The sequence below is a fragment of the Camelus dromedarius genome, chromosome 18 (assembly GCF_036321535.1).
Source record: "Camelus dromedarius isolate mCamDro1 chromosome 18, mCamDro1.pat, whole genome shotgun sequence".
NCBI classification, from domain to species: Eukaryota; Metazoa; Chordata; class Mammalia; order Artiodactyla; family Camelidae; genus Camelus; species Camelus dromedarius.
Genome location: NC_087453.1, coordinates 31,562,917 through 31,589,206, shown reverse-complemented (window position 1 = coordinate 31,589,206; position 26,290 = coordinate 31,562,917). Strand labels below are relative to the sequence as shown.

At 39.7% G+C, this 26,290-nt stretch overlaps 1 protein-coding gene across 1 annotated transcript in view; it reads left to right on the top strand.

Moving 5' to 3' along the window:
• The first annotated feature begins 19,548 nt into the window (after positions 1 to 19,548).
• The window catches only part of LOC105101171 (serine palmitoyltransferase 3), a 136,514-nt gene continuing 129,772 nt past the window's right edge, over positions 19,549 to 26,290 (top strand). The window contains exon 1 of the mRNA XM_010994272.3: positions 19,549 to 20,019. Coding sequence (XP_010992574.2) covers positions 19,912 to 20,019 — 108 coding nt within the window. The 5' untranslated portion in view covers positions 19,549 to 19,911. The remainder of the gene's footprint in view (positions 20,020 to 26,290) is intronic.

The window sequence follows — 26,290 nt, the reverse complement described above, 5'->3', positions numbered from 1 at the left end:
TACCCTCCACCCAAAAACAAACAAACAAACAAAAACAAAAATATCCTACAATGAAAATAACTAAATTTTTTTAACATAGAAAAATATTGTCTGGTTTACCATTAGAAATTCTTCCTTAAAATTATAGTAAATATATCAGATTGCAGGAAAATACAATAAATTTTTAAGCATTAAGATTTCAAAAATGCTTTGAAATATTATTTAAGAATAAAGTTCAATAGCACCAAAAGCACAAGTGAAAAAGAAAAAAACAGATAAATTAGACTTCATCAAATTTAAAAACTTTTATCCTTCAAAGAATGCCATCAAGAAAATAAGACAAGCTAGAGAATGGGAGAAAATATTTGCAAACCATGTATATGATAGGACCCTTGTAAATAAAATACATAAAGAATTCTTGTAACTTAATAATAAAAAGACAAATAATCCAATTTAAAAATGAACAGAGAATTTGAACAGAAAACTTCCTCCAAAGGAGATAGGCACATAATAAGTGTGATCATGAGAAGATGCTCAATATCATTATCCATCAGGGAAATGCAAATCAAAACCGTAGTAAGATGTGATCTCATACCTACTAGCACAACTGTAATAAAAAAAAATAGATAAAATTACAAGTTGAAATGAGTATGTGCAGATATTGGAAACTTTATGCACTGCTGGTTGCATTATAAAATGGTGTAGCCACACTGGAAAACACTCTGGCAGTTCCTCAAATGTTAAACATATATTAACATATGGCCCAGCAATTCCACTTCTAAGTGTATACCCAACAGAAATAGAAACCTGTACAGAAATGTTCATAGCAGCATAATCAATAATAAGCAAAAAAATGGAAACAATCCAAATATCCATCAACTGATGAGTGGATAAATAAATGTAATATATCTATGCAATGGAATAGCATTCAACCTTAAAAAGGAATCAAGTAGTGAAAGAAGCCATTCAGAAAAGAACACATATTGTATGATTCCATTTAGGTGAATGTCCAGAAAAGGTAGAACTATAGAGACAAAAAATAGATGAGTGGTTGTCTAGCCAGGGGAAAATGGTGGGAGGAAGAATTTGGGGAGAAATAAGGAGTGACTGCTAACAGGTATGGAGTTTATTTTTAGGGTAACAAAGATGCTCTAAAATTGATTGTAGTGATGATTGTACAACTCCGAGTATAGTGAAAACTACTAAATCATATCCCTTAATTTGTATTCAAAACTTTAGAAGAAATGATTTGATAACATCCCTTGGCATTCAAAACAAACTGGTGTAATTGATGCACCTCTTACTTGTGGTCTGTTTCTGTGAATTTTTCCATATTTCATCATGCATGTGTGGTTTATTCATACTCTTCATCATACTAACATGGCAAGAACTACACATTAACTAGTTAGAAATGGGGTGAGGGAAATTTGTCAGGTTTCCAGAACTGGAAAAATAATAAAAAAAAAAAACAGGTTAGGTATAGATTTTGTATATCACCCATAAAATTTCCTGCACTAACTCACTCAGAGGAAGAAAAAGATAAGTAGCCATTTGGAAGAAAAAGACAATGTGATTAAATGTGTCAGACAATATAATCTCTTCTGGAAATTTAACCCATCGTGGTTACTGGGCAACCAACGCCCTATTCAAAGGTCAAAACCCAGTTAATATACAACAGTACCTTGCCCACCTCCATTCAGAGTAGACTGAATTCATCAAAATATGTCTGTGTTGTGTGTGCATGACAGAGGAAAATTCTGGGGAAAAGAGAAACATAGTATGATGATAGCAGTAATAATTTTAAGATTCCATAAAGTGAATGCTATGCAGCAATATGAATCAACAAGTTACAAGGGCTTGCAACCACATGGAAAATTCTCATAATTACAATGTTGAGCAAAAGAAGCCAGACATAAAAGAGTATATACATTCCACATGGTTCCATTGCTATCAAGTCAAAAAGAGCGCACACTAATCTGTGCTGTTAGAAGTTGGGATAATGGCTACCCTTGGGAAAGTTATTCCTGGATAGGGCATAGGTCTAAGAGATTGCCCTTGGGTCTACTCATTGAACATATTTGCGCTATCTGGAAGTTCACTTCAGATGCTGAAATGTTTACAGCAGCTCTGCAAAGTGTCGTGAATCATGAGTTCAGGGCAGGGAAAAAAAGTCAATGAGGACAAGTCAGTCTGAAGAAAGCAAGAATTTGTATATATGTTATAAGAAGTACCCCACTACCCTACTACTGGGATCAATTGACTTTCAGTCATATTTTCCTGTGGTTTGGAGAGATGAGAACAAGGAAAATAATCAGGACTGACTGACTGACCTGTTTTGAACCTCAACACCAAGCTGATATAAAGCATTATTTTTTATGCTTTTCTCCTTCCATGGAGAAGAGTGATTCATTTGATCACTAGTTACTAAGTAAGTGTGATATTTCATCTAGTCATTTTCTGAAAAATGTTGCTTAGATATGTTAATCTTAAGGAATATGTTCTATTTCACATGTCCATTCCTTGTCTTCACAACTAGATCCTTGATTGTTAGACACTTAAATATTGTATATTCTTTGATACGACTAAACGATATTACCCACTTCTGACAGGCTATGCTCTGTAAAGTAGAGATGCAAGAGTTGTTGGTTCACCAGTTTGATTTCTTAGCAAATGTTACTTTGAATTGAGACCTCTAAAGTTAACTGGTTGCTTTCCCTTGAAAAACCTTAAAATGAGGACCTAAGGCCTTCCGATACTTTTAATTTTATAGGAGGACTGGATAGTCCTGAACAATTTTGACTTTAAAATAGTTCAGGGTAACAAAGTTAAAGGGGTTTGAAGCATGCTCAATAATTATTGAAAACACAGCTCTCTTACCAAGTAATTTTTAACTATCTGGGTCTTACAGTGAAACAAGCCATTCTCTGAGCCTCAGTGTTTAATGTGTAAAATGGAAATTTTATTCCCTATCATAACAAAGATTATTTAGAAGACTAAATGAAATGTGGAAAATCCCTGAAAAACTGTTTGGAATATTGCTGATGGAGCAAGGACAGGATGCGAGTGGCAGTTTAGACACCGAAGAAAGAGCTCCTACTCAAATGACTACAGTATAATTTTCAAAAGTAAAAAACTTAACTTTTAAACAAATATAAAAGGAATACATCAAGGGTTTTACTCAACTTATTACTTAATAACCAAAATTAATATGTTCACTGGGTCAAAGGAGAATTTGAAGAACAAATATAGATGTAGATACAAATTTTCTAATGCATATAAAACTGGATAGTGATCTCTAAGGCACTGTGGTATAATGTTTGGGGTTATCTTTTCAAATTAGCAGAAATCAGGTGTATTTCTACCAGTCAACATTCATTTGCACTGCTGTCCACAGGATTCATCATTACCCTTGCTCTCAGTTTTCTACACATTAGCATCTATCCCTACAGAACTGCAGAATAGTCAACAGAAAATCAGACTCAGAATCAGGTGATTTCCCCAGAGTTCACTAGAGTATGTCTCACACTCCACTGAAAGGACACTATGTAATTTTTTTCTCACCCATTTTCAAGTCATGAGCAATTTTTACAAATGCATTTACAGTATTATTCAGTGTACGCATGTATGTAGTGAAATGGAAACAATTTGAAGGGTCTAAGCTCACACACCTCCATTCCCAATAGGGTAGTGGGACATCATATCCACTTGCTTTCTTGTATGTATGTGCTTATATGTTGTAAGGTAGGTAGGTGAATTATTGTTGTAAAATATTATTTTAATATATTATTCTAATATATATGGATTATTATTAGAATAACATTAACTAATGGGCATGACACATGAATGACACAGCAGGTTTGAGGAAACAGGGATGATCTGGGACTAGAAGAGAGATGCTTCCAGGTTGGGAAGAGGGAATAAGATGGGAAGTGAGGAGAGCAGAGGCACAGGTGGGGGTCTGTGGGAGGGGCTTACCCTGAGCCCCAGGCAGTGCCTCCCTTAGAGGAAGAAACACCTTTGAGAGAGAATATCTTCAGAAGGAGTCTATGTGGAAGGGGTCTAGGCAATCTGGTCAAACTGGTAAGGATCCCTGATTCCCAGTCTGGCAGGAAGGGAGCAGAATGACTCTTTTGCCTTTGCCCATGGTACAGGGAAAGCAGAGAGAAATCTGCCAGAGCTGAAAGTGGCAGGAGGGCAGAATGAGAATACCCAGTAGCATATGCCTAGGACCAAGGACATTCATATTCTTCAAGCCTACTGTTCCCATCACAACCTCATTTTATGAAAACTCCCCATAACTAGACTCATGGCTCAGATGGTCTCAACACCTGATGGAATGAGGCAGGTTCTCAAAATTAAAATTAAGTTGTAAGAAAAGTTATATTTTTTTCAGAGCAGAGTCATGGGCTGTGCTTTATGTGTGCTATATTTATGATTGCTGTGTTTGGAGAAATTTAGCCCCCCAAGAGGCCCAATGGCTTGTCATCTTTGAGGATCCACAATGCTGAACCTCTTATTGTCAGCATCAGAAATACTCAGCCACAAGCCCCTTGGAAGCTTAGAAATTTCTCTATTCCAAGGCACAGAATCACCTTAAGATTTACCTCCAGGGTCAGACCACTGAAGGATGGGTTTATCCTTCAAATGTCTGGAACCAGGTGGGCCTTTTAAAAGCAGACCATGCCCAGCAGGGGTATAAAATGATCCAGTCACACTTAGAAGTCCAAATACACTGCTTAGGAAAGTAAGAGTCAGATGAAGTAAATGCCTCCCACTGAGTCTTTTCATTCAAGAAATCTTGAAATAGGTTTTAAGCAACAGGACTTAAAATACTTTATGATCATATTTGAGAGCATCTAATCTTTACCAGCTTTGCTGCTGCAGTGATGTGGCTATGACTTTATTTCCATCAAGATGGGAAAGATTATCTTGGGTCAGACTATGGACCATCTGCGGTCATTGAAATCTACATTCTCCTCTTCCTCCTGGACATCCCACTAGATGGCATTTCCCAAACTCCCTAGCAGTTAAGTGTGGCCAGGTGACCCAGTTGCAGCCAATGGAATTAGGAAGATGTGCTCTGTGCCACTTCCAGGCCTGGCCCAGGACTCAGAGAAGTCAGTCTGCCCAGTCCCAGCAAAGCCAGTTCTATACACCACCCAGCCTGCACAAGACACGTATTATTGAAATAAAAATTGAGCCTGTTTCATTTAACAGAGAACATCCAGGCCACCATCTCTTCACAAGCTGACTATTTTTTTCCACATTCTTTACTTGCAGGCAAATTAAAATGACATGGCACATTTCCTTTAGCAAAATTAACTGAGAAGCATTAGGGATTGTGTGGGCCAAGGGCGTGGAAGAAAACATATTTTAACAATGACGTAAATACCTAGTGGTACATGACTTCCACAGGAATGTGACAGGAGGCCAAAAAAGAAGGAGAGAGACCATTCTGAGGCCTGAATGCTCTTGAGTTCATTCTTGTCACATACTTGTGCTTTGGCACCAACAAGAGCTTGGAGTCAAACAGGCAAACTCTCTTGATGCCAGGCTACTGTGTAATGTTTCTCAGACTCTGTCTTTCATTTTCTGGAACAAGTGTCCTTCAGATCAGTAGATAATGGCCTATGAGATAAGTAGCATATAATGACTCAGTCAACCCAAGGGTTCACAGACCGTATTGGATGCCTGCCTGTGTCTATTACACTAGGCACTAGAAGGAGGGCTTAAGAGCATGAAGCAAATACAGTTTCCCTCCTCAACCACAAGAGATTTAATTCTCCCAAAGCCCTGTTGATAGAAAAATGCACACATTGGAACCTGAAAGCTCAAGCAAACTTAAAGGTTGACAAAATTCATTGAATTGTACTCTTAAAATTTGTGCGTTTTACTATCTATAAATTCCACCTTTAAAAAAAAAAACAGCAAAGAAATCATAATGAGATACCACTCTATACTCACCTAAATGGTTAAAATATTTAAAAGACTGACAATACCAAGTGTTAGTGAGGTTGTAGGACCACTCAAATGTTCATGGTAAAAACATCTGGAAAATTTGTCACTATCTTCCAAAGATGGACACATGCACACTTTATGCCCCAGTCATTCTACTTCTAGGTACATGCCCAACATCAGTGTGTATATCTGGCTACCAAAAGTTATACTAGGAAATTCACAGTAGCACTAATGTTAATAGTTAAAACCAGAAACAACCCAAATGTTGACAATAGAATGGATAAACAAATTAGGCTATGTTCATAAAATGGAATACTATATACCAGTGAGAATGAACAAGTTACTGCTATACATCACAACATGGAAAACTCTAAGCACAAGAATCAGGTGAAAGAAGCCAGACCCAGAAGGATATATTCTGTATAATTATGTTTATATCAGAAAAAGAGGCAGAACTTATCTATGGTGATAGAAATAAAGACACTGGTTATGGGGTGTCAACTGAAATAAATGTGCTGGGCCCACTGACGTCCTTCAAAATCCAGTGACCCCCATTTGTGGGCTTTCAGGTGTCTGCCTATGGTCACTCAACAGATAAAGTACATTCTTCACTAGGTGTGTTTCCCCAAACAAATGAATAGCCCTAGGTAATGCCTAATCTCACAATAGCTCATTCTGGCTTGTTTCAGCCCACCTTATTAGAGCCAAACCCCACTGCCATTCATGGACCCTAAACGTCTTAACTCACCTACAACCAATCAAAACTTGTGCATGAGCTAATTACACAGCCCCTAACACACTGTGACCACCAACTCCTGTCACCAGTCAAAGACCCTGTACTTCTATCCTGGTGCTCACACAGACACCTCTTATCTGTGTGGCCCACTGCTGTCTATGACAGTGTACCCTAATAAACTCCTTTCTATTCTTATACTTAATCTCTGTTAAATTCTTCTGCCAACCCACATATCACCATGTCATGGGCCACCCCATTGGACCCACAACAAAATGCACACCCTAAAAGTTGAGAGTTATGTTTTATTTAGCTGACATTTCTTAGGACTCAAATCCCCTTGAGCTTGGGATGACAGCCTCTCAGATCACCCTGAGGGAATGCTCCAAAGAGGTAGGGGAGGAGTCAGGATATACAGGAGTTTTGACAAAGACCAGGTAGTGGGAACATTAAAAGATTACTGTTAACTAAGAAAACTAGATATCTCAAGTTAAAGAAATGAGTGCTTTTCTATGTGTGGGGAAGGTGCAAACACCTGGGCTCACTGAAATAATTCCTTTGATATGCACTTAGCTATCTAGGGCCAGTGTCCTGTTCTTTCGTGTCCCTTAGGGAGCACCACTGGGGTTGGCTGTAAAGGCTGGGCTTCCTGCTTGTTTGCATCCTGAGTTGGCAATAGCAACTGATGACTTGATGGCCACAGCATTCTTTGTTTACTGATATGGCTTGCAAATATTTTACTCACAGTGCTTCCCCTTGGTCCTAAATTTGACCAATATTTTGGGAGACATTTCATGACCAATTTTGTCCCATGGTGCTAGGAAAGCTCATTCCTAGATCAGGCAAAGATCTTGTTGACATGTCACTCAAGGTGCTAATTTTTGGATCAGGCCGTATTAATAACCAAAAATTCTCTGGATCACCTGTCCTACTAGCCTATTATGATCCAGGAAATGTTTTCTCTTGTTGATTCTTTCCATACATAGAATCAAACTATTACAGTTATTTTAGTCAGGATTATAAATGTGATCTATTTCACCAATCTTGCCAGAGGCCTAGTTACACATTGGGAAATGTAAGAGACAACAATCTTATAAGAATATAAGTAGTACAGCTAGTAACATTAGTAAAGTCATACAAAACATAGCAACTTAGAAACAAAGAACAAGTTAAAACAATGATTAGTGTAACTAGTTGTAATCTGGTTGCAGTAACTATCAGGTCCACAGGAGAGCCAGCTGGAGAAGTTAAATTCTGGAAAGATCAAGTAGAGAGAAAAAGATAAATGTTTCATCCCTGTTTATGTCAACTGAAATAAAATCATACAATGTGAGAGTTGTGGGTTAAGTTTTATTTGGGGCAAAATGAGAACTGTAACTTGGGAGACAGAATCTCAGATAGCTCTGAGGAACTGCTCTGAAGAAGCAGGAGGGAATGTCAATATTATATAAATTTCAGTACAGGGGGATACGTGCAGCCAGGCATACATTTTAGACAGAGACTTGCTATTAGTCATGAGGAGCAGATGTCACTATTAATTATTTTAGTGCTTTCTAGATATGAGGAGATGCAAAAATTGGGCTCATAAAATCTCCTGAAAACATCTAACTATCTGAAGGCCTGTTCTGCCAGTTTTCCCAGAGCACAGAGGGCCTCATTCCTGATCTCCATCCTGAATACCTTTCAGAGTGGGTTGGAGGTCAGTGGCTGCAGTGGCTCATGGTCTAATCCATGAAGAGGTAGATGACAAGTGCCAACATGATCCAATCCTTGTAGAGGCAGATGACAAGTGCCAATTTTCAGTTGGCATTTACAAAGGCATACTTTATCTAATTGTTGTAGGTCATAGAATAAGAGGAGAGGTTTTCTGGAGAATAAAGGGTAAAGGCCAGTACATTTCTCAAAAAACATAAGGTTATCAATCATATTTATCATTCATTCATGTAATTCCATGTTCATTCAATTCCATGTAATTATTTTTTATCTGGATGAACTCATAAGGTTTACATTAGAGTTTCATAATTTACCCAGTTCAGTGGTATGCTGTAAAGGATATCAGAAACATATTTGTTTAAAAGTCCATTTCTTATGAATCTTCCTGAAGATCTTCATATTATAAAAGCATCAGAGTAAAACAATGACTGTTTATATAAATGACAAGACTTAAAATGGCATGGTGAAGTATTTAATTACAATGTAATTGACAAGCAACTTGGATTATTTCTAATATACAACATTTTAAGATAATAATTAGGATTATGAATGATACCAGGACATATTAGATTTTTAGGAATTTCATACAAATTTTGGAATAACTATATTAATGACTTTTTAGTTTACAATATAACTTAAGCTTTATACCCAATCACCTGGCAATGCTTTTTAAGTAATTTAATATAGCAAATAATTCTAGTTAGTTTAAAATCTCCTTCAGATTTTTCAGGGGCCCTCTGAAGCATCTCAAAATTTGCTGAAGGTCAAAATAACTTTAATCAAAATTTGATACTTAGGAAGCTTGTTAAAAAGTTTCAAAACACTTGATCAATTAAAATCATAAGTCATTGTGAAAATGCTTAATTATTCAACCAAAGTGACAATGGTTTCAAAAATAGATATAAATCACTCAAAGCACAGACACTTACCCAATCTGTTACCAAAAGTAGCACTCTTAAGAAACTTTGAGTTCTTAATATAGAGAATCAAAACCCAGTCTTGTACTGAGACAAGAGGGAAGAGGGCAAGGGTAGAGTCACTCAAGGAATGACAACAACCAAAATGGTGGAATATTCAACTCCCAGTTGGCCTTAAAGATTAAGAGGTTTAACTTCTAGTAGACCTTGAACTTTACTGTATGCTCATTGTAACAGTGTGATAAATAACATGCCTGCAGGCACCATGACAGTCCCAAGGATAACTGCAGTGGCCCAATTCCTGGTAATCTCAGCCCCTTCCCCAGGGCAGTTGGAATGGTCCCACCTATAGGCCTGTGAAGCTACTAAGCCCATAAAAACTGACAACACCACTTGTAGTGGCCCTTTTCACTCCCTCCTCTTTGGAGATGGCCCACACTCTGTCTATGGAGTGTGTACCTAATTTTACTTTAACCTGAGCACCCAATTCCCACACCTCTTTACTTGCCTTTCTCTTGCCTTACACTCTATGCTGTATGTATCTCTCTAAATGAATCTGCTTTTACTCAACAGTGGCCCTTTTCTGTGCAAAACCATGGACCCACACTTGGCAGGGCACATCCCAGGGGCTCAACCGAGACCTGGGACATGGCCCTCTTCACACCCCACAACCTGCATCAGTAGAAGCTTACTTTTAACAAAACTCCATTTAGTCAATCCCAATCATACATATAACTCTTTTCTCAGGATTCCTTCTCCACAAATTTTCTACCATTATTCATATTATTTTATCCCTTAATTCTCCCATCTAGAAACTACCAACTCTAAGTAACAAAATGTAATTTCATCCTTTATATTTTCTTTTTCTGAAAACATACACCCAATTTTTCTACTGTATACTAAAATGTTTTCTTCATTATTTATAGTAGAGTTAATTACATATTTAAATTAGAAGAGTTAACTCTTAAAATCCTTAATTTGCCGTGAAAACTAGGAAATAAACAATTATGAACTGTCTTCTACACTAGCATTTTGTATATTGGCAAACATAAACAACAATAATAATTTTTAAAAGCATGTTCTTTCTTAGAAAAATCTCTTAGGGTGGTGCCAAACGTGTTTATCAACAGTCCTGTTGACTAAAATAAATGCACAGCCTAAAAGATGAGAGTTATGTTTTATTTGGTGGGAGGACTCAAGCCCAGATGACAGCCTCTTAGATGGCTCTGAAGGACTGCTCCAAAGAAGTAGGGGAGGAGCTAGAATACGTAGGAGCTTTACAACAAATACCAGGTAGTTGGGACAATAAAAGATTACTTGTTCTCTAAAGAAAAACAGCCTTCTCAAGTTAAAGAATTTAATGCTTTTCTATGTATGGGAGGAAGCAAACATTTGGGCTCATTTAATTCATTCCTTTGACAAGCATCTAGCTATCTAGGGCCAGTATCCTGTCCTTTCTTATTCTGAGTCCTGTCAGAGTGCAGCATTGTGAGTGGCTGCAGAGGCTTGTCTTCACTGTGGGGGCTGGCAGCAGTGGCTGATGACTTGATGGCTTTAGCATTCTTTGTTTGCTGATATGGTTTGCAGTATTTTTCGTTCACAGTCCCACACCTTTAGCTTCTCTGCAAAGGGAAGCCAATGTTCAGTAATTAATGTTTCAATATCTTACTTTATTTGGGAATGATCTAGTTATTTAAGAAAACTCCCATCATTTAACTTAATTTAGCACAACTCTAGAATTTCAAGATACCAAATATGTGCAGAGATTATTTTTAACAGACATTTCTAAAATATATCTTAAAATGTTTACCCAAAAGTTCTTATCTCATTTGTGTTTGATTAACTTATAAGAATTTTACAACACCAAATTACTATTATTTTTTGACAAATCTACAATGATGTAACAAGGTCTTATTTGACTTTAATTAAACCTAGGTACAGTAAAAGTATTATACTTAATATTGATGACTCTAAAGACATGTCTATATTTAATTAGATCAACAAACTAAACTTCATATCAGGTATTAACAATATTGAATATTTCCCAGTTCAAGTGAACCTGAAAGTCAATTTGGCCAGTTTTTATTTTTGAAATATTTAATTTATACATGCTTTCTTCTAACTCAATTAAATTGAGCTCTTTTATAAATTTAATTTTGATATTTTTTAGAACTAGAGACATATCTTTAATGTGTACGCAGACATATAGACAAAACTAGTGATCTCATAGCTTCACTTCAAAACTTAGTTATAAATTATACATTAAAATATAAATTTATTGCTTATAAATAACAGTTGGAATAAATTGAATTTACTTACTCAAAGCACAAAGGCTTAGTATTTATGTAAAATACTCTTAAGATTTGCACTTGTCCTTGATAAACTCTGAAGGACTTGTCAGAACTTTGAGTTTTAAAATGCCAAATTTTTTTTTTTTTTGGTTTTGAATTTTACCTCATTGAGCTATTAGCCTCAGTCTCAGATCATTCTTGTATTTACATTTCTGATTTGTAAGACAAAGAGAGTTGCTTTTAGATACACAAAGAACTGGTCTGTCACCTAAGTCCAACTGTATCTTCTTTAATTTGCTTTTCTGTATTAATGAGAAATTTCTAAATAGTTTGATGTTTTAAACCTTTAGGGTTTAATTTATCGTACCTTCAAAGTACCTTCAAAAATAAATGTGCAGCCTAAAGGTTAAGATTTATGTTTTATTTGGCAGGAGGACTCAAGCCAGGATGACAGCCTCTCAGATCGCTCTGAGGGACTGCTCCAAAGAGGTAGGGGAGGAGCTAGGATATATAGGAGCTTTACAACAAAGACCAGGTAGTTGGAACAATAGAAGATTACTTGCTATCTAAAGAAAACCAGGCATCTCAAGTTAAAGAATTTAGTGCTTTTCTATGTATGGGAGGAAGCAAACATTCGGGCTCACTGAATTTATTTCTTTGACAAGCACCTAGCTATCTAGGGCCAGTATCCTGTCCTTTCTTCTTCTGAGTCCCCTCAGAGTGCAGCATTGTGAATGGCTGCAGAGGCCAGGCTGCAGGCCTGTCCTCACTGGGGGGTGGAGGCAGCCACTGATGACTTGGTTTCAGCATTCTTTGTTTACTGATATGGTTGCAGTATTTTCATTTACATTGCAGTATTTTTGTTTATAAAACTAAGAGAGTTCTTAGGTTAACCATTAGATATATATTTTTCCACCTTTACATCTGATTAATTTTTATAGATACCAATAAAACAGCTAATTATAATGAGAGCTTTCTAAAGTTTTACCAATTTAGAAGTTTCTCCAATTTAAAGGATCCATCATCTGGTCATCAAAAAGATGTATATTAAACCAATACTATGAAAAGATTATCCTGCAAGAGAGTCAGGGAGGGAATGCCACCTAAATAAGATTCAAAAGTTTACTCCCCAAAAGAGTGAAGGCCTTTGTGTCCCAGTCTAATTCAACAAAGGTTAAAATGGCAAAATACCTGAGAACTGGTACAATCAAAGGATTGCTCAGAATCCCAACCTATTTGCTTGGCCGCCATATGTACACTATACTTGCACTTTTTGGATAGCAGAGAATAAGTTTTTTTAAAAAACACATACACACACATACATACAGGCAAACTACCCAGAGAAAGATAAAACATTTACATTGCAAGGGAAGAGGAAGAGAAATGCAAATTCCCCCTAGAAGAGCTTTTGCTTTTCTAAGGTCAGAATTCTGAAAAAATGTTTTTATCGGGCCAGCTTTTCTTTTTTACTTAACTGCATATATGATAAAGGAGCCCAGCTTAGTTATTTTCATGGTGAGATTTTCTTTAATTTTGAATTAAGTAAGTACTTGTAAATTTTTTACTCTCATAAACCTGGCTGGGATATTTAGTTGGAGGCTGGCAATCTGTCTTTCCTTTCTCTTTTGTTTTGAAAGCTTTATTCCCCATTCAAAAGTCAGTTTGTCAGAATAAATAACTAGTGTGTTTCCCCACAGGGAAACTGCATGGCATGAGGCCTCTGCCTCCACCACTCCTGCAAGTTTCTCAGTCACCTGAGAAAACCATTGCCAGCCCAGAGGAGAGTATCATCTTTGGAGCATAATGGCTCTCATAAGATTTCAGTTTTATTTTGACAAACTCTATTAAGGTAGCCAATTCAAGAATAAAATGACAGGACAGTTTTTCCTCTAGTCACTCAGGCCAACACTACTTAGCATTCTCTTGACTGAGCAAAGTCTTTCCAGTCTTTCAACTAAGGGTAAAAGCACTCAGACTCTAAACTGAGTAAAATCTTCCCAATGCCTTTCACTGAGGACAACCTGCTCGACCAAAAATATTCCCAACGGTTTTTACTGAAGATATCCCACACAGTGTCATGCAGGAAAACAACGTGGGGTGTCAGGAGGGCTGTGTCCCAGGTCTTGGTTGAGCCCCTGGGACGTGCCCCGCCAAGTGTGGGTCCTTGGCTTCTCACAGGAAAGAATTCAAGAGCGAGCCACAGTTGAGTAAAGGTAGATTTATTCAGAGAGATCCATTGAAAGGCAAGAGAAAGGCCACAAAGTGTGGGGGTTGGGTGCTCAGATTAAAAGTGGGTACACAATCCATAGACAGAGTGTGGGCTGTCTCCGAAGAGGAAGAGAGAGGGCCCATCCCTGAGGCATCGTGTTGCTGGGTTTTATGGGCTTGGTGATTTTATATGCTAGTAAGTAGAAGGACCAGTCTAAGGGGAAGGAGCTGGGATTCCCAGGAAGTTGGCCATTTCCCACTCTTTGACCTTTTGTGGCCAGCCTTGGGACTGCCACGGTGCCTGTGGGATGTTATTCACCATGTTCATATTACAATGAGCATATAATGAAGCTCAAGATCTGCTAGAAGTTAAATCTCTCACCATCCTGAGCCTCAAGGCCTCCTGGGGGTTGAATCTTTCATCATTTTGATGTTAATTGCTGCGGCATTCCATGACTGGCTGGGCCCTGCCCTCTTCTTGTCTCACCACTTCTTGAAACTAAGTTTCAAGGATAACCTACTCCTCTAGAGAGGCAATTGACACCACAAAATAAAACTTAGGGAGATAACGGGAGATCCTAGAACCAGAAGAGACTCATCCAAATTCATCTGGACTCTCCAAGGAACCAGATGGGCCCAAGAGGCCTCTGCTGGTATTGAGACTCAAATTCTTATAGAGTTCAGGTGAAGGAGAGAAGTCTGCTCTGTGTCCCATGTGGTCACCAAAACTGTCAATTGAAATAAAGCACAACCTAAAAGTTGAGAGTTATGTTTTAGTCGGTGGACAATTCTAAGGACTCAAACCCCTTCCAGCCTGGGATGACAACTTCTCAGATCACTTTGAGGGACTTCTCCAAAGAGGTAGGGGAGGAGTCAGTATATATAAGTGTTTTACAACAAAGGTCAGGTAGTCAGAACAGTAAAAGATTCCTGTTAACTAAAGAAAACCAGACATCTCAAGTTAAATGTGTAGGAAGGTACGCACTTCTGGGCTCATTGAAATACTCCTTTGATATGAACCTAGCTATCTAGGGCCAGAATGCTGTTCTTTTACATTCCTTCAGGGGACACCATTGGGGATGGCTGCAAAGGCTGGGCTGCCTGCTTGCTTGCAACCTGAGGTGGCAATGGCAACTGATGACTTGATGGCCACAGCATTCTTTGTTTACCGATATGGCTGGTAATGTTTTTCCTTCACAGGGGGAAAAGAGAGCAATGAGTGAGGCAGGACACAAATCGAACCCTAGATGCTAGACATGTTCTGTGAGGCTGGTTCCCAGATGAGGTCACTTTGCAAATTCACTGAGCTGAACACTTAGTGTTCCTTTGTCTATGAGCAATAAACTGCAATTAAAAAAAAAACTGCTTTAAAAGGTTTTGAACGTTCATTTGAGAATGTACATTTAAAACCTTAAAAAATGCACAAATAATATATTCCTTAAAAAATAAAGATAACAAAATAAAGATACCTTCCATGACTTTTAAATATATTTTAAGTTAGTAGTAATAAGTACCGTGGAAGGCATATTAATGGCCAACCTAAAGAAGTCCACACTCCAACCCCTGGAACAAGTATATAATTGTCCAGGGAAAAAGGAAGTTTTTAAATGTGACTGAGTTTATTCCAAGGTCATCTTGGATTACTCAGATTATAGCAATCTAATCATGTAATTTCTTGACAGCAGAGAACTTTCCCAGTCAGAGATGTACAACTGAAGAAAGGTTGGAGACATGTGATGTAGCTGTCTTTCAAGAGGGTGGAAGGGGCCATAAGCAAAGGAACATTGGTGGCTTCTAGAAGCTGGAAGTGCCAAGGAAATAAATTCTCCCCCAGAGCCTCCAGAAAGGAATACAACCAGGCTGACACCTCTATTTTAGACTAGTGAGACCCACATGAGACTTCTGACTTATGGAGCTCTAAGGTGAGGAATATGTGTTGTTTCAGCCGACTTTATGAGAATTTGTTCCAGCAGCAATAGAAAACTAATAAACATACTTAGCATATAATTTCCATTTATCATCCCCTCCCAGCTCAAAACAGAAGGCTTTCTCTCCATCAAACTTGAAAGAAAGGACAAGTTAATTTTATTTTTCTGCAGATAAAACAAATTCTAAAAAAAAAAAAAAAAAAAAAAATTGTGGAGCCTGTTCTCATTCAAATGTTTAGTGCTTTCAGGATATTATAGCTCAAAAGTCATCACATTCTTTTCCTAACTAGGGTGCAAAGACCCTCTTCTCACATATATCCCATAAATCTTTCCTGTGGGGCACAAGAATTTTCTTGTCTATCTCCCAAGTTTATTGAGGTTGTATTCAATGAACTTACTAGTTTTGTTTTGTTTTTTTCCCATAGGCTGTCTCTGTTTTCAAAGCAATGTGATATTAATCATTCAGAAGACCCAGTTGGATTGTTGATCAACAGATCTGGTAGGCCAACTGGAGCTTGCTTGACTCTGTTTAGGTTTCCCCCAAATAAATCCTGAGATAAGGCATTGGGTGCAGGCAGTTGTTTGGAGGGTTTTCAGGGAGAGTGAAAAAGCACAAGGAAGGAAAGAAAGCTAAAAATAGGTGTTTTCACATGAAGATTACTGTGGAGGGGAACAAGACACGATCCCACTGGGGACTCTAGAGAGACTACGAATGCACCTCGGAATTGTCCCACCCAGAAGAAAAGATATGTGATGTTTCTGTATCAACTGCAGTCACTCAGTGTTTGAGGACTGCTACCAGGGATGTAAATCCCCAGAACGTCTGGCCTCACAGCAGAGGCAGAGCACACCTCCTGGTCAGAGAACTTGCACAAGCACAGTGAGATGCAGGAAGGAGATGGAAAGTGAGGGGGTAGTTTGTTGGGGCCCCTGGGAAAGCCAAAGTCTACAAATGAGGCACTGATTGCATCCAGTATGGTGGGTATGATCTGTGTCACAGCAAAGGTAGGTGGTGACAATTGTGGTTATTTCTGACTACTCAATCATAATAGTGCACAAAATCCAGAGGTGTAAAAACTGAACTGAACTTGATCTTGGTTAAAAGTAACACATTACCAAGATTCTCAACACCCCTTTGTTGCCTACCCCTGGAAGCTGGCATCTGGGCAAAAGTCCCTTCAGGAAATAACCACAAAGCCATCATTAACTAATTCAGTCTGTGCCTTCAATACACTAAAGGGCAGATTTCTTTTTACCTTCAATAAGGATACCTTTTGAGCAGGAGATATGCAGATGCTGCTAACTCTTATTTCTGTGAGGGTGGAGAATACCTATGCCTTGTTCATTGTTGTGTAAAAGGACTTAGCAAATAGCCTAATATGTAGCCATTATTCAACCATTTGTTGAGTCTACTGGTTGATCTGAAATACATTTAGTTTTTCAGAGACAGGGAATCATATTCAATAGTTAGTCTGTGTTTTAGTGTTGATCAATGTCTTAGCCTGCTCAGGCTCCTGTAACAAAATGCCATAAACTGGGTAGCTCACAAATAACAGAAAATTCTCACAGTTCAGGGAGCTGAGAAGTCCAAGACCAACACACCAGAAGATGTGGTATCTGGGGAGGGCTCACTCATTGATAACTCCCTTGTCAGATGTAACCTCACCAGGCTGAAGGACTAAGGGAGCTTCTCAGGCTGGTTATAAGGGCACTAACCCCATCAGCAGTGCTCTACCCTCCTGACCTAATCATCTCCCAACAGCCTCACCACCCAAACCATCACATTTGAGAGTTAGGATTTTAACATGTGAATTTTGGGGTGGGGTGGGGTGGGAAACAAACATTGAGACCAATAGAATTGAATGTCTTTACTCTCAAAGCTACCACTCACTCAAACAATGTCCCCACTTACTTTGACTGGAGATGATGTGAAACCATAGCCAACACTGATTGTCCATACCCACAGTAACTGATGACAAATGGGTGGTGTCTTAAGATGATTTTGTGCACAGTGAAATTCACATCATACAATATGGCAAGGAGAACAGTTTCAGAAATGAGAATATGTAGTAGATACTCCCTGAAGGTCAGTGTATGATGATCTACACCTGGCAATTGAGATTAGGATGAAAAAATATAGCCGATTTCAGCTGTATATTGACATGTTTTCTTTATAAGTAGTTTTTGTCCCCTTGTTTAAAAAAAAAAAGAAAGAAAAAGAAAAAAAAGAAAAGAAAATGATAAGCAAAAGAAGACGTGAAAGAGAAAGGGTTGGATGAAAGAAAAAAGAGGAAACTCTTAAGATGATGAGGTTGGAAAGGAAGAAGAGAAGAAATGGAGAAGGGAATGAAGCATCTAATGTTAAGAAGTTTTATTTCCAAACCCTTATTCAAAAAATAACTTTCTATAGGTCTATGGAGCTCACTCAAAATAACATGTTTTCAATTTGTCTAAGTAAACTGAGAGAGTCAAGCCTGTGGTCATTAGTAAGCCCTCTTCCCTTTTCTTCTCTCTTATAAGACTTCTCTCTTGTAAGTCTAGAAGGAAGCCAACAAATCCCAGTGAAACAGCCACAGAAGAGACTAATGAAAACCTAGTTCTGCTCAGATTGAAAGGTGGGGATAAATGGTGAGAAAAATTCTATCTTAAGACACAAAAGGGAGAGTACATTTCATTTTAATCCCCTCATTTTCCCAGAGACTGTATTTTATTCCTTCAGGTCTCAAGGGAATGAGAAAAATGGACGCCATCACAGGCACATCCTGGCTGGGAGAAATCTTATGATCCTTTCCTCTGTCAGCCACATCTTCCTGGAGGGGAAACAAAGCCTGCCCAAGGGAGCTGAGAACCAGAAATGAGGCTCTGACAACAAAGGTTACTTCTGTCTTTTTGTTGTGCTTGTGGCTTGTTTGTGTTCATTGACCCAATAAGTGGGTTTATTTTCTAAGTGCCTGATGTTAAAGGAGCCTCAATTTGGAAGAAGCAGGAGGGTGGGCTTGGGAGGACTCGACAGGTTGTAAATGATTGACGCTGTCCAACAAACAGTGTCATCACATGCTTTTAGATGGTGAGAGGGGAAAACAGACCTCTGGGGATGGGTGCATGGAGAGAATCAGAGTTAATGAGTAAACAAGTGGTGCCCAGGGCTGGGCTTCTGGAGTAACCACGTGCCTCACATCACCTGTGTCCCTAACAGATCTGAGCCATTATCTGCTACCCCATCAGACATGAGCTCACAGAAAAAAAAAAGTTTTATCATTTTATAGACTGGGAAACTGAGGCAAAAAGAGAGAAATAGCTTTCCCAAGATCATTTATTAAAGGTAATGCAGCCATAATGTTCTGTCTCCCAGACTTCTGTCTCACTGGAACTCTTCAAGAGCTATTTCCTTTCCTTTATATCACTGGTTTCAACATTATGTGTGTCCTGAACTTTTTTTTGCCATTTTTGTGTTATGGTGAAATATATATTATATAAAATTTAGCACTTTAACCATCTTAAAGTGTATAGTTCATTCAGTGGCATGAAGAACATTCACACTGTCATTCTCATCACTATCCATCACCCAAACCTTGTCTATCTTCTTCAACTGAAACTCTGCACCCATTAAACCCAGTAACTTCACATTCTCTCCTCCCTGGAGCCCCTGTAAAGCACTTCTAAATGTTATTTTACCACAAAGAGAAATGTTGACTTTGAGCTTGGTTTATAACCAAAGATGTAATTAGATGCAAGAGGGAGGTGTGGGAGGGTTGGAGGTAAATTCTGCACTGACTCTGTGGAGAAGACTGACTGAGCATGCAGAGTGGGGTGGGTGTGTGTGTGTGTGTCTTTAAAAGATTCTCCACCTCCCTGCCGGCCTCCTCACAGTTTGCCACTGGGGTGTGCAGCCTCCTGGTTGCCTCAGTCCATGCAGGGACCCAGCATGGGCACCTCCTTTGTAGTTCCAGGAGCAGTTTTGTTGTCATGGAGGCCACAGTGAATTGAGGAGTGTAAAGGTAGCTGTTTTTAGTCTCAAAGATCAGCCCAAAATATAGGCCGTTGCTCCTCTTCCGGAAAAGCCTGATTGGTAGGATTCTTCCAGTTCAGCAGACGTGCTTTATCTCTTTCCCTCACCAACTTCAAAACTAGAGCTCACCAAGATCCTGTGGAGGAAAACCTGCCAGGTCTATCATTTCTGACAAATGGCTGATCCTGGAGGTGGAGCTGTTTGCAATGGGACTCTTCACAGTCAGAGCGAGGACAGTCACAGTGAAAACTGCACAGAGAACGGGACAGTGAGAGAAGCCCAGGTAAGAGTCCAGCCCTCCCCCTTGTTCTCAATGACCTGAACTTTTCAGTCTTCCTTGGCAAAGCTGTTTGAAGCTGTCCTAACTGAAAATCCTTTCCAGGAAGTGTTTTGTGTGTTTTGACTCTTCACTTTAGCTAATTTTAAACACTTGGCTACCAAAAAGTTTGGGCGTGGGTTAAGGAGGGAATTTCTTCTCTCTGAGAAAGAGGACACACAGAGACCCGAGAGCCTTAACCCTTCACGTGCACTCTTCGCAGCTAGACTTCTGTTTTCTCTCAAGCGTTTTGAGGAGCGTGATTCTGAAGGCTAAATCTCCCCAGCTAAACTTAAGTCCATCAAGAAATCACACCAGATTGCTTTCATCCTGCTTTGTAAGACAAAGAGGAAGTGAAAGTAAACACAGCTGAGATCCTGGTTGAGGGGGGTGAGTGGTGGACAGAGGATGGCTTCTCCTCTGGGACATGAGAAATGCTTCTCTGAAAGGGGACTGTATTTCGTTGTTTACTGGAGCATTGTCATAGCTTCCAGCATGATTTGGGGCCAGAGTCTTTCTTTGAAACTTGACAACACAAGCATTCCTTTCTAAGACACTCCAGAAAGGGTGGCTTATTGTTACAGTCTGCAAACAGGCTGCAACTCAAAGGCTGCAAACCAAGCAACCTTTGAGTTGTTTTCAATCTTGATACTTTAAAAAAAAATTTGGCTCCTGCTGGGACACTATGTTTGATGGGAACTTACTGAGGAGGAGAGGAGGAAGAACCGAGAAATGTTGTCAGCTTGTTCAAATAGGCAGGCGGTCTGCTGGCCACTGGTAAACAGGCAGTCCCCACTTCTCACAGGATGCCCATGCCCTGGGCTCCATGCAGCCGGGGTCAGCTCACCTGCTCCAGGAGCAGATCGGCACAGCCACACAGGTAACTTCACTGGTGGACATGAGAACCTGGGCAGGGAACCCATATCGTCCTGTTTCATGCATCCATGCACAGAGAACCAGGGAAAGTCAGATTGTTCTAAGATCACAGGACAGGTGCAGCCTACTGGGGGCCAACCCAGGATTCAGTGGATAAAATCTGTGCATCCAGTGAAATGAAGAAGGTGACAGGGACTCTGCAACCTGGGTGGTGTGAGAAGATGCCGTGGTCTCCCAAATGTGTTCCCCTCTTAACAAAAGGCATTACCCTAGCCTTGGAAGTGTCCACCACAACCCTCAGGGCTGGCCTCTCCCAGCTGAGTATCCTGTGAAGAAAAAGCCATCAACTCTCAACATTCACATGAGGACAACCATGCTAATACCCACCACCTCTCCATCACTGCCTCGAATCAGACCACTCCCACTCCAGATGCTCTTTTCCCCTTAAATGCCTGTAACACTGGCCCCCGGCCGACTCCCCCTCTGGACCACTCTGACCCTGACGGCTCTCATTTGGGTAGCGACGCTCTCAAAGCCATTCTCCTCTCTGTCTCCTTTATCTTGGTTTTGCAACTATCTTCCAGCATCTGAGTTAGAGGCTTGGCTAGCTGGTTACAAGCTCTCCTAGGTAAGGACAAAAACCAGGATTCTGAAGGCTCATTACTAAGTGCTCCTATAAGACTGTAAGTACCTCTGGACACTGAAGCTTCCCTAGGATCAGCAGGAAATATCAGCGCAGCTACTGCCTTTTCTGACGGTTCCTTCTGGAGGGCCATCCAGAGCCTGTTGGCTCAGATGTATTTATAGATATTACTAAGTTGAAATTGGCTTCCACTGGGAACCTCCATTATGGCTGAGAAAATATTTTCTGGAAAGATGAAACCCTGCTGTGTTTTCAGTGTAGTCAGACAGACAAAGACCTTTATTTCCCTCCAAGGATGTGGATGTAATTGTCTTTACTTTCATTGTCCTCAGTCACTGGTTTTAATTCATTTTGCTTTGAGGACTAGGTCTTGACTAAAAACCTCACAGTTTAAACCTAGTCATCTTAGAACACTCACTCTTGGAACCCAGCCACCATGTCTGAAGGAAGCCCAGGGTGCCCAGGAGAAGCCCAAGTAGAGAAACAAAGTTCCCTTGCTGTGCTCTTAGCTGAGATGCAGCGCCAGCTTGTGAGCTGTATGAGACAGCTAACTTAGAAATGGGTCTTCCAACCCGAGATCTCTCTGCTCTAATGGATACTCCATGGCGTAGAGATGACTTCTCCCCACTGAGCCCTGCTCAGCTTACAGATTCTTGAGTAAACAAATGATTTGTTGTTTTCAATATGGTGGTGGTTTGTTAAACAGAAATAAATAAGTGAACACATAGCTATTCTGCTTCATTAAAATGTTGAGAAAAATCATTTTGCAATCTCATCATAACTATTTTCAGAGCTGGAATTTACATTTTGAGGAAAGAGTTTATTTTGGCCATCAATCTTGGCAAAGATGTGCTTTCCTGGGTTTTATATTTTTCTTTTCTTTTAATTTGTGTTTTGCCTAAAGACTCTGTGATTAAGAAGAGTGTCTGGCTGATCTATGCAAATAAAATAAATACAAATATCTGCAATGCAAAAGCTCAGTTGTCTGAAGGCTGTCAAATCTGAAGTGTGATTATTCAGCCTTAGCAGGTCTAGAATGTGTTGTGTTGTCTATGGAGAAACAGGTGAAGCAACTTGTATGTGTTCAGGTTCAGATGTTTTAATTAAAAGAATAAATGTGTTTTGTTAATTAAAATGATAACTGTGTTTAGGTATATTTAATATCTGCCAATTATAAATTAATTATAGCTATTTTAAATTTATTTAAATATTATTTATACATTAATTTTACCTCTTTGTTTCTCTTTGAAAACTCTATTAGAGGTAGATTGACATTAACTCAATTACTATCAAGAAATTTATTTTGAAATGCACTAAATTTAATCTTTTTACTAAGTTTTTTCACCTCTGTTTCATTTGGCCTGAACTAATTAGTTCCTGGAATTCTAAAATTTACCAAGCTGTAAATTCGTGTGAGAAGATAGATGTAGTTGGCACCATATTAGAAACAAAGTCATTGACCTGTTAATTCACAATTTATATTAAACATTTGAAAACAATTCAAACAAAAACTATTGAGCATAGCTCTAAGTAGTATTCAAAAGTGTTCTACACAGTTTCCTTCATCTGTCACATTCAAGAGTTTTGCAACATTTAAGAGCATTTGATTACAGCAGAGGCTGAGATTACAAATGACTAGGACTCTGGCAGGGTCAGGTGTGGACAATAGGAAGTGGTAAGAATGGGTTTACCTGAACAAAGCTCATTGTCTCCTGAGTAAACACAGGTCTCATGTTGACAAATCTCATGATTTTCACAAGAGGCTGGAAATCCTGATGGGGTGGGAAGGGAGATAGACTCTCCTGATTTTTTAAGTATTTGCATCCTGTCCTTCAGAATTGCAATAATGTAGATTTCAGGGAGACATTGCTACCAGGAACTAATCTGTCACCTCTGAACTACAGGCAGAAAGGGTGAGAAGAATAAGAAGTCATAAGTAAGGTCCTATTTTCTCATACACATTTAGGAAAAATGATTCAAGGAATCTTGGATCTTCTTAATTCAGACTTATTTATATTTTTTAAAAGCAATAGATGGATGTAAGATATCTTCTTTTCCCTGAGTGGTTCTATGAACACTTGATCCCAGAGTGTGCAAGTCTGAGGAACAATTATGACCCAATACTTTTACTAGGTTTCCCTGACTGGCCCTGATTTCAAATGTTAGGTGCCAAACTGTCAAAGAACCGACACTGTTTTACAGCTCAAACTTCATCTGGTAGCATTCATGTAGCTTGGTCACCATGATTGTTGTCCAGCTGTGGTACAACTGGGCCTTCAGAAGTTGCCCAGGAAAATGGCCACATACAAGTCACGACCCGTTACCCCCAAGTCACCCCTGACTGTTCTTCCTCTGCCATGTGGAGCTTGGCCTTTGGAAGTCAAGGGTCCTTTAAGAAGCTGGTAGACACTGTCACAGAAAAGTGAGTCTGTCTGTATTAGAAAATTTTCCATGTAGAGGGTTCATGTCTTCCCAGACTTTCTATGATCCCCAGGTTAAGAACCTCAGTTCTCACAACCCAGTTAGAAAAAACAGTAAATCAGCTTTTCCAGAGAAGATAAATTCATAATTTGATGTTCCAAGGAGAGAAACCGACACATAAGCCAAAGTGACTCAGACAACAAGCCCACGTGTGTTATCCATTTATTTAAAAATTGATATTAGAACTCTGCATTCCACTTTACATTCATAGTTCTTTTACTATAAAATTACTTTCATATCCTCCCTTAAAATCTTGAGTAAAACTGATCGCAACAGAAAGATGTATCTTTCCTGCTGACTTTTCACACCCCAGGGACCCTTCAGGATTTCCCAGGGAACTGCTTAAGGAAAAATGATATCCAGAAGACCACAGGCCTTGACATCAGCTAGAATTGGGTTTGAGTTTTAGTTTTGCCTCTTAATAGCTGTGCCACATGGGGGAGGTAGCTTCATGTCTCTGAGCCATTCCTCACAAGGCAAGGGGAAGATTAAATGAATTGCATATGTAAGGCTCCCAATAGCTATCACATGTGGAGTAGAGACCCAATAAATGGCAGCTATTATCAATTAAAGTTAGCCTGCAGCTGCCTCTTCCTTCTCTACTGCTATTATACATGAGTGTTCAGGACAGTGCCTGGCATTTAATAGGCGCTCAGTAAGTGACAGTCTTAAAGCCTTGAATGCCCTCATCCAAAGATAGGTTCTCAATCCTCATTTTCCTTGGCCTGTCAACAGCACCTGACACTAGTCATCACTCCTCCTTCTTAAAGCACCTTCTTCTCTTGGCTGCCAGGTTATGACCTTCCTATATTACTAGCTGTTCCTCTGCAGTTTCTATTCCTGGTTTTCCTCTTCTCCTTGACCTTTGAACAATGGAGTAACCCATTGTCAGTCCTTGTATCCTTCCTCTTTTCTAACTGCGTATCTCTCATGAAGATCTGACCTTGTCTCTTCTCTATATGTATACGTGTGTGTATACATGTATCTTACATATAAAATATATACATGTATATACACATATATGTATATAATTTACAACTGCCTACTTGACCTTTTCACCTGAATGATCAAAAGCATCACCAGTTGAACACGTCCAAAACTGAGCTCCTGATACTGCCTCCCTCTGTCCCAAACCTGCTTCCCTTATAGCCTTTCCCATCTCAGTAAATGACACCTCTGTCCTTTCAGGGGCTCACACCAAAAACCTGGGCATGGTTCATGATTTCTCTCTTTCATTCTACAGTCAGTGTGTCAGCAACTCATGATCCCACTTTCAGGCACGTCCTAAATCTGACCACTCCTCACCTCTCCCACAGCAGCCACTGTGGTCTCAGCCACCACTGCCTCTCACTTTGATTGTTATGGGAGCTTCATGCCTTTTCCTGGTGCACTGGTTATTCACTGCTGTATAACAATCCATCCCAGCTCAGAGTGGCATTAAACAACCACCACTTTGTTATGCTCATGGGTTCTGTTGGGCAGGAATTCAGAGCAGACCATGGGGCTGCTCTTCCCTATTCCATGGTATCTGGGGCCTCAGTTGGCTGGGCCTTGAATGGCTGGACCAGGAGATTTGCCTGCAAGATGGCTTCCTCACCCTCGTGTGTGGCACCCAGGCTGGGATGGATGAGAAACAGGACAAGCCAGGACTGTGGACTGTGCGCCCCATGTGGCTTCTCCAGCAGGGATGGCTCCTCGAGAGTTTCCTAGAAAATGAAGTGGAAATCTCATGGCCCTTTATAAGCTAGCCTCAGAGGTCAGCTTCATGTCCCTGCTCTGTAGGTTGTAGCAGCCCCAGACAAGCCCATCAGCTTCAGGGGATGGAACCATCCCACATCCAAATGGGATGATTATTAAATAATCCATGGACATGTCTTTATATTGCCATACCCCACCTCCACCCCCACCTTGCCCTCCTCTAAGAGTCTCTCAACACAGCAGCTTCTGTGACCCTGCTGATATGACACCCCTATCTCACTCTTCTGCCCAAATCCTTCCCAAGTCTCCCATTTCACTCAGAGTAAAGGCTCAGATTCATACAATGGCCTCAGTTCCATGTGGCTTGGTCCTCTGACTCACCTTCTGCTGTTTCCAGGTGCTCCCTGTATTCCAGCCACACTAGGGCCCTCAGCCCTGCATCCTCCCACCTGAGGACTCTGCACTTCTCTCATGTTTTCACTTCCCAGACTTCCCAGTGCCTGTGCCTCCCTCCTTTCAAGTCTTTACTCAGATGCTATC